The sequence below is a fragment of the Apis cerana genome, linkage group LG1, assembly GCF_029169275.1.
Source record: "Apis cerana isolate GH-2021 linkage group LG1, AcerK_1.0, whole genome shotgun sequence".
Taxonomy (NCBI): Eukaryota; Metazoa; Arthropoda; class Insecta; order Hymenoptera; family Apidae; genus Apis; species Apis cerana.
The window spans coordinates 10579982-10589980 of NC_083852.1; the positions used below are offsets into that span (position 1 = coordinate 10579982).

Consider the following 9999-nt stretch of genomic DNA (forward strand, 5'->3'; position numbering starts at 1 on the left):
ACTATTACCAATATTTCATAGTTAAATTCGATATTTCTATTTCAATATTATCTTGTCACTTTTATATTTATATTCATATAATAATAATTAAGATATAATAAATTAAAAATAAATTATTTAATGTTAAATAAATTAAAAAATCTAAATTTTATTTTAAAAGTTTATTTTTAATATTCAATATTAATAAAAATAAATATGTAACATTGATTGTATAATATATTAAATTATAAAAAAATGTTTATATCATATTTTTTTTATAAAATATATATAAAAAAATTATATTTATTTAATATATTTAATATTTATATTATAATTATATTTTTAATATAAAGAACATGAAAAAGTACGAAAGTAGGTTTTTTAATTTGGCAACACTTGTTTGGCTTGTGAACAATTCGTGATATTCGAGAAAACACGAAGTAGTAAGTAACTGATTGCGCGGGTAGACGGTTAGTGCGTAGGATTTGTAGAGTGTAATACAAAGAAAAATGGCGATGGCAACAACTCAAGTTAAAGGAAGCGGATGGCCAAGGAGAGCCAGTAACAGTTCGTTCGAAGGAAAAGTTGTACAGAACCAGTCTGTAACTATCAACAGGACAGTTAACTTGTAAGTGATAATCAATATGTGACTTAATTACATTATTTTTTAGAGTTAATGTTTTGACTGCCTCTCCTGTAGAACAACTATGGCCGGTTAAGAGACGCTAGCAATTAAAATTATGTTCCTAACACCTTTCAATGCATCTTACATGGTACAACCATGAGACGGCTGTTCATCTTTTCGTTAAGTACACATGGAAATTTTAAGCAATATTTCATTGAAATTATTATTATTAAAATTATTATTGATTAATGATTTAATAATTTATTTTTGCTTATATTTATCGCGAAACATAACCAATTATTTTAAAATGCCATGAAAATTTTCATGTAACAAAATGTTTTCTATAAATTATTTTCTCACAATCCATAATATATATATATCTTCATTGAATTAAAAATGAATTAAATATATGATTTTTTGCTTAAAATTTCCAAATATATAATAAAATGATGTCTTTCGTGCTTTATTTGCACAAAATATAAGCTTCTGATTATAAAGAAGTTAAAGACATTTAATTTCCATTAAATTATATTTATATTTATCAAAATTATAGCCATCATATATAATGTACATTGGCCTCTTTTATACATTGAATGTATGTTTGCGTATGAAAATATGTTTTGTTATTTTTTATAGTCACAATAATATAAATGTGACTTTTAATTTATAATGCGTATATATTTGAAGAAATAAATATATTGTCATAGATTATTGTTTCTCATATACTAATTATTTTGATATTATGTATAAAAAATATATAAAGCAAACAATTTTAAAAATTATAATCTAAGATTATATATCTCTTAATAGATAAAATTATAAATGTTTATATTTTTTTTATTAGTAAAATGAATTTTTATGTAAGATAAATTTTGCAAAATAACATTTTTTTATATCCAAATTATCATAAATGTATTTGTTATAAATAGTTCATAATTGTATTTATTTGTTATACTTTTAAGAGATCACATAACGTGCACAGATATTGTGAATATTTTAAATAATCTTTTATAAAACAAAATTTTAATAGAATATTACATTTGAAATTTATATCTTTTACTTACTGCGACATTAATAATGTTTTAAAAATGAAACAACATACTGAAGAATGTAACATATTTATTATATAAATATATTTATTTACAAGATATCATTTATAAGTGAATAATAAACTCAGATTATATGATGTAAAGAATTAATTGTATAGGTATAAGTATCTTAATTACTTATTTATATTTTGATATTTGGCAAGTTTATAGTTATATAGTGTTTAAAGATATTATTAAAAATTATTACAACATATTTATTTGGTATGAAAATTATTGTGATTTATTCACATATAATTTATAAATTACAATATGTCAATGCATATGTCACAATATATTACATAAAAAATATTTTTTAAAAAAGATAAATACATGTACTATATATTTCTAAACAAATAATATAATACATTTGATTATTTATAATTAATGTAAACATGTAATATTATAAGTAATATAATAATTTATACAAACAATTTATATTTAATATTTTGTATTTTATAATTAAGTGATTATTACATATGAGATCTTTATGTAGAAATTTAGTTTTCAAACAGAAATTTAACTTGTTACTTGATAAATTGATAAATATTATTAAATAACATTGTATTTGTAAATCATATAAAATTATCAATTCTAGCATTTATTTACAATTTTATTATACATGTGTGTATATATATAAATATATAAATATATATATATATATATATACATTTTTTTTATTCAATGTATATACATTTTTAAATATAAAAAATGTCAGATATAAAATGATGATTTAAAATATTATAAAAAAATCTTTGTATGTTATTCCTCTTGCTTGCATGAGCACAAAATAATATTTTTTGTCTTGTATAAAAATGTGAAAATTAATATAAGGTTTGCTGGGGACAAAATTATATGTTCAGACTATCTAGTGCATTGTGAGTACCTGTATAATCTTTATCACTATATATTGTAATATTTGTGAAAGTGATGTTGAAGAGACTGGATTTAGTTACTGAAGGATTGCATAAAAAGTAAGAACCTAACACAAAAATAAAACTCATTTATCATAGATATCCTTTGACAAACTATACATTTGGAACAAAAGAGCCACTCTTCGAGAAAGATCCATCTGTACCAGCAAGGTTTCAACGTATGCGAGATGAATTCGATAAAATTGGAATGCGTCGCAGTGTTGAAGGGGTTTTATTGGTACATGAACATGGATTACCACATGTTCTCCTGCTCCAATTGGGAACAACTTTCTTCAAATTGTAAGTATTATTGTGATATCAATTAAGTGTATGTGAAAATTCAAAGGATGAATTCAAAATTTATGCAATAAGAAAATTATTAGAATTATTAAATTAATCATTAGATTATCAGTTATTAGATATCATGGAATTTTATTTAACAATTTTTAGTTTTCTCATATCTCTAAACTTGATTAAAAAATCTATTAAAAGATATAAAAATATTTATACATTTTTATTTATTATTTTTTAGACCTGGTGGAGAACTAAATGCAGGAGAAGACGAGGTAGAGGGCCTGAAACGGCTCCTTACAGAGGTAACAGTTAGCACGAAGCCTTATGCTACCTATATGGTAGCTAGGAGTGGCACTTTGATATGTTAGATTATAACACTGTTTAAGGATCAATTGTATTAATCCTACAAATATTTGTAGAACTTATGTAACCGGGCCTGTAGCTCAAAATAGGGAATTTTATTAAATTAATTATATTAGTATTTATATTTTTAGTGTGCTGCATGCCCGGACATTTCAATGTTTATAGTTATGAAATTATAATTTTTTACATTATACATATCATGGTTAGCTAAGAACATTGTTCTTGTGTCACTCGCTATATGTTAATTCAGAAATAGAAGAGGCAAGACATGAAGATTGTAATACTATAACAAGAAGACTGTATTTTATATATCATTATCAATTTTTTGTTGTAATTCATTGAAAAGACAAAAAGTACTTAAAATATTTAGGATTATGATTCTTCTTCATATAACAAATAGGCACTTTTTAGATTTTATATTTACTAATTTATCAAATTTTTTATTAAAATGATAAACGTATGTACAACAGCTGTTTCATTTAATTAGGTATCTGTAAGTAAAAAAAATCGGAAGTATTTCTATAAATACTTTTAATCTATATACATTATATAGAAGGAACATAGTAGGTAATCATTGATCAAGTTAAATTGTTACCCGAATAAAATTATACACCCATCTTAAATAATGTAAACAATGTACATATGTCAAAATTATGTAACCATGTTCTTAGTGAACTGAACGAAGAAGATTGTATTTTGATGTATACACAGTATAGTAGAATTGGGAAAGAGAAAAAGAAAAAGAAAAATAAATGATACTATAATATTAAAATAATTTTCAGACCTTTGGGCGTCAAGATGGTGTTAAACAGGAATGGGTGATAGAAGATACCATTGGAAATTGGTGGAGACCTAATTTTGAACCACCTCAGTATCCTTATGTACCACCACATATTACCAAGCCGAAGGAACATAAAAGGTTGTTTCTTGTTCAACTGCAAGAGAAAGGTAATATATCTTTTATTTATAATTTTTATTCATGATTAAAAATATATTACCATATTAAGATGTAATAAAATCCAATATTATAATATAATTATTTTTATATTTTTTAGCTCTATTTGCAGTACCAAAAAATTATAAATTAGTAGCTGCACCTTTGTTTGAATTGTATGATAATTCACAAGGATATGGACCTATTATTTCCTCCCTACCCCAATCTCTTTGCAGGTAATTTTTGAATATATAATTATAATATATAATATATAAATTTTTGAATTTATATCTAATTATTTTTTAAAATTATTTTATTTTATATGTTGCAGATTTAATTTTATCTATATGTGAAAGAAGAAATAAGTGAGAAAGTAATTTTATTTAAGTTAACAGAAATTAACTATTATAAATACAGTATGTATGAGATGATGAGTGAAACTGCAAAAAACCCTGTGTTCTATGTATAATATAATATGCACTAAAAATTAAATCATTTTTTAAGTAGTACTTATATAATTCATTAGCACTTTTAATTTACATTCCTTATAATCTTATTTCATACTAATAATAATAATTTATAATATTATTCATATATCAATTATAATCTAATTTAAATTTGTAATATTTATATTTATTCATAAGATGTACATAGATGTACTTTGCCATTTACATATAATTGTGAAGTGTTTTAACTTTATATTATAAAATTTATTATAAAAAATTTATATATATAATTTATATATATATAAAAATAATATATGATAATTATAATTATATTATATATAAGATTATGATAAAATTTATGAACTTCGATATTATAGAGATAAAATTTATGATTCATAATAAAAATTGTTAATATTAGTTATTATAATTTTAATAAATAAGCAAATCAAACGCGTTTTTTTTTTGTATACAATTTTTATATTTGTTTTGATCTTTAGAATTAATTTTTCAAAATATCTTATGAATATTAACATTTTGTATAATAATGTATGATATAAGAAAAATAATTTATAATAATATTTGTAATAGTAATATAGTAGTTCTACATTCTAAAAAAGGACATGTAGTTTTTTAATATTTAATTTAATAACTTAATTATACTCTATTCTTTGTTGAAAATCAAATATTTTTAAGTGAAAAAAAATTACGAAAATTTATCTTTATAATTTATCTATAAACTTATGGTTTGAACCGCCATTTTGTATTTAGCAAAGATAGGAACACATATTCTTATTTACCTGATATTCAGGAATACTAGATATTTATTTGAAATGTTAGAAGATTGCGTTTAATATAACAAGAAAACATATATATTAATATACAAAATGACACAAGATGAATCAATCATAACAAAGGTACTTGTAATAATAAAATTTTATATATTTTTATTTCAATTAGTAAAATTATCTTATCTTAACCTGTATTTATAATTATTAAATATAAATTAATTTTTTCATATATTAGATACAGAAAGTAGAGGATACATTAAATGAATCTATGTATAAATTAGATATGCTGACAAAAAAACTTAAAACAAAATTATTCACAATGGAAACTCGTGAAGAGTTGGAAACACAATTAGAAGAAATTAAAGAGGTACTTAAAAAGAATGAAGAAAAATTAAAAAAATTAAGAAAACAGAATACAAAATCATTCATGGTAGCAGCAAGCATAATTTTTGCATGTTTTTTGCTCTATGGATTATATTTAATGTTTTATGGAACAATATAAGATTTTTATATTATATTATATTTATATTTTTTATAATATCTTTTATTGAAAAATATTATTTTCTGAATTTTATATTAATATGAAAAATTTTTTATATGTTGCTATTTTGTATCATATCAATATTGTTAACATATAACATATATTTAAAACATATATTTTCTTATAGATCAAAAAAAACAATTTACTATACAACAATATATTAATTTTTTTTTCACAATTATTATATGTTCAAAATTTTTAATTCATAATCAAATATGAGCATAAGATACCAACATAATTTTCCAATAAGACTGATTGCATTATGTTTTATTTACATTGCATAAACAAATTAATTTCATAATATAAAATATAATTGTCTTACTATATAAGTAGTAAAAAAAAAATTTTAAATTATTTATCTTACATTATTTGTTTTTACAACAAATTTACAGTATTTAACTGAGAACAGTTAAGTTATTGAAGCATTGTAAATAATGTTATATTTTAATTTATGAACATATAAAAGGGTAAGTTAAAATTTATTAATCAGTAATCAAGTCATATTGTGGAGTTCCAGCACGACGACTTTGCATGTATTTAGCATGTATTTCAGTATCAAGATAATTAGATCTAATAGCAGGATTTTCTTTCATGGCAGATCTCCATTCCAACTGTAATTTTAAATAATAGATTAGAAATGTATTATTTATATATTCTAATATAATTTGTGTGGAATAAGTAACTACACATTTACTAAATATTTTACCAGTCTTTTAAATCTATCATGAGGTATAGTAAATTGATCTCCACGTAGCATTTTAATTGTATTGGATCTTTCCCACCATGGCCATATCATAAAGTCTAACATGCCAGGAGAATTACCATGAAAGAATGGTGTACCTCTTGATGCAAGTTCTCTTTCAAAAAGTTCCAACTCTGATAAAGCTTCATCAAATATATCTTGATCTATAGATGTATTAATAAACAACTGAAAGATAAATATTTATATTTTAATTCTAATATGTTATATTTGTATTTTATAAATAAATTTTATGTATGAAAAACAAATACCTTACACATAGTATTTATAACAGAATTAAATCTACCAATTAACAACTTATCCTTAGCTCTAGCTAGAGGATCATTAGGATATAGTTTGTTTTGTGGATATGTATCGTCCAAATATTCAGCAATTACAAGACTTTCATATAATATTTCTCCTCCTTCTAATTCTATACATGGAACTTTACCCAAAGGACTTTTTTCTAATAGCCAATCAGGTTTATGAGTCAAATTTACATAAACAACATCGTGACTATAATAAAAAAAAACTATTTACTCATGAGATTTTAAAATAATTTATGAATAAAAATACAAAAAATAAAATAGATGAGTGTCCTATTTAAATTAAATAAAATATGTTCTTAATATATAAAGAAAATATAAAAAATTACATTATAATTTTAAAATGTTAATTCACTTACGGTATATGTTTCGCGTCAAGTACTAAATGAATTCTTTGGGCATATGGACAAAATCGCATACTATATAAACGTATTTTTCCAGGTACAATGGGTGGAGCAACTGATCCTAGAAAATAATAGAATAAAAAGAATTATTTTTTAATTATATCAATATTAAGTTTTAATAATATAATCTTACCGATAGTCAAATGTTTAGAACTCATTTCAATAGTATAATCGATAAGGAACTTCTAAAAATTGTTCGGATCAATTGCGGAAATATTCTTTAACTATGAATAATGTTTCACATTTTCCTGCAACCTAAGTGGTCCAAGAAATATTGATGATGATTCAAAGTTCTCCAGCTTATATATCTGTTTTAATAAGAACTACGATCTCTTCAAAATTTAATATCTAAATATAATTTTTTTATTATATAATTTGTTTTTAAAATCATCTTAATTATAATAATCAAAATATGATTATTACTAATTTTAATCTTTTTTCATTTTTTTCTAAATACTTTGGAGGATTTTAAATTTATAAAAATTAAAAACTGAAGGTTAGATTTAAACTTGACAACTTTTAAAAAGAAAGGTTCTAGTATTTAGGGAAAAAATTTAAAAAAATTTGTTTAATTAAAAATTATGGTAAGTTTTGATATCAAGTTATCAGTTCAATATAAGATTACAATATAAGATACACAAATAAGATTACAATATTAATAATAATTGTAAAATTAAAATTTAAAGTAACATTATAAGAAAAATATATGATAGAATATATAGATTTATATCATAATCTTATAATCTTATATTTTTTAATAGAATTTACATCTGAAAAATATACTGGTTATATTACAGTTTAAATATTGTGATTTTTTTATTATGATCATTTAAGTATTCATACTATATATGATAAATAAGATTAATTATCTTCTTGAAATTTAAATATTATATCATGTTATATCAAAAGCTTCAAAGCAGCATAAAATAGAATTATAAATTAAAAATAAATAATAATTAGAGATCAGAATTATTTTTTGATATCTTTGAAAAAAATATTTTTGTTATTTAAGAATGGTTAAAAAATGCTAATTTTTAATTCATTATTTTATTTTATCTTACCTTTAAAAAGATATTTTTAAAATTAAAGAGATGGCGTTAACAGTCAATTTTTCTTTGTTCAATCATTGTTTTTCTTATCTATATTTGTTTTTGATATATAACTATAAACGAGGTAGGGAATATTACTTGAACAGACATTTTTGTTTCAAAACTATGATGTATCTTAATGTAAAAAATATATGTATTTACAATTTATTTTTAAGATGATAATAATTTTGCAAAATAGAATATATTTTAATATAAAATATGACGCGAGTATTTTCCTCTTATAAATCAATTTTTATCTTATTTTATTTTATTCGTTTTTTATAAGATATGTAAAATATATATATATAATATATATATATTATATATATATATTTTATTATTATATTATTATATATTATATATTATATATTATATATTATTATATATATATATTTTATTACAATATATATTATATATATATATATATTGTATGTATATTAAATGTATATTATATATACATTTTTATATTATATATAGGAATATTATATTATATATAGGAAAGCATTAGAGAAAATTTTAAATATATTTGAAATTTAACAAGAATTTTTTTTATTTCAGTTGATTGTATTAATTTTTCCTGATTAGATTGAATATGATTTTTAAATTCTATTTTAAATGGTAAATAAAAATTTTTTATTTTTTAATCATAGTTAATAATTCAAAGCATAGAAAATCTATAAGATGATAGGTATATTATTCTATCGTTCATTTATGATTGAATTTTTTAGAATAGAAATTTCTTTTTTTTTTCTCAAAATCGCAAATTTAATCATTCATTTAATTGATGAATCTTTTTGCATTTGTTGGTGTATATTTTTTATTAGTTATTATTTATTAGTTAGATCGAATATAATTCTTAATTATAATTTAAAAATTTAAAAAGTCTTAAAAGAAATTTTGACAGCAAAGAAATTAAAGCAAAGAAATAATTTAATTTGACTAAGTATATATAATAAAATGATCTAAATGTAATCTAAAAAAAAAATAGCAAAAGAAATCCAAATGTAACATAATTAAAATAATACAAATCATTCATATTTTTTTTAAAATATTGCAATGTAATATGCAAACTATTAATATATTTTTAGAATGTATTTATGGATATCTTTAGAGAATTTATAAAAACCAAAATAAATATAATTGGTATAATTATATATAATAAATTTTATTATTAGAAAGAATTGAAGTTTGTGGAAAACGAAATTAGATTGAATAAAAATTTATTTCTATTTTTATCTAATGTTTATAAACTTGTTTATAATTTAATAAATAAGTTTCAATCAATATTTTTGCATATTAATTTTTTTATTTTAAAATCGATCTTTCATAAATATATTAACGTCCCATATGATTCGAAAAATATATACTACGTAATATAAAGTAAATTTAATGATCGTAAAATAGAATTATTATGTTATAATCATTAAATCATTTTGCATGAAATAATTTAAATGTGAGCTTAGTAATCATACT

The 9999-nt window shown here is 20.5% G+C and overlaps 3 protein-coding genes across 3 annotated transcripts; 2 read left to right on the top strand and 1 right to left on the bottom strand.

The window, feature by feature from the left end:
* The first annotated feature begins 71 nt into the window (after positions 1 to 71).
* LOC108001761 (cleavage and polyadenylation specificity factor subunit 5) lies at positions 72 to 4712 on the top strand. Its single transcript, XM_017062948.3, has 6 exons — positions 72 to 607; positions 2703 to 2903; positions 3136 to 3199; positions 4043 to 4208; positions 4316 to 4430; positions 4526 to 4712. Exons 1-6 carry the CDS (start codon positions 489 to 491, stop codon positions 4545 to 4547), a joined length of 687 nt encoding a protein of 228 aa, XP_016918437.1. The 5' UTR covers positions 72 to 488; the 3' UTR covers positions 4548 to 4712.
* A 658-nt stretch (positions 4713 to 5370) lies between these two features.
* Positions 5371 to 6977, top strand: LOC108001777 (uncharacterized). The gene is made up of 2 exons (XM_017062970.3): positions 5371 to 5554; positions 5664 to 6977. The coding sequence occupies exons 1-2, from the start codon at positions 5525 to 5527 to the stop codon at positions 5928 to 5930; spliced, it is 297 nt and encodes a 98-aa protein (XP_016918459.1). The 5' UTR covers positions 5371 to 5524; the 3' UTR covers positions 5931 to 6977.
* LOC108001760 (pyrimidodiazepine synthase) lies at positions 6071 to 7969 on the bottom strand. The gene is made up of 5 exons (XM_017062947.2): positions 7572 to 7969; positions 7394 to 7499; positions 6981 to 7224; positions 6676 to 6897; positions 6071 to 6580 (listed from the first exon to the last, which is right to left on the bottom strand). Exons 1-5 carry the CDS (start codon positions 7594 to 7596, stop codon positions 6452 to 6454), a joined length of 726 nt encoding a protein of 241 aa, XP_016918436.1. The 5' UTR covers positions 7597 to 7969; the 3' UTR covers positions 6071 to 6451.
* Between the last annotated feature and the right edge of the window lie 2030 nt (positions 7970 to 9999).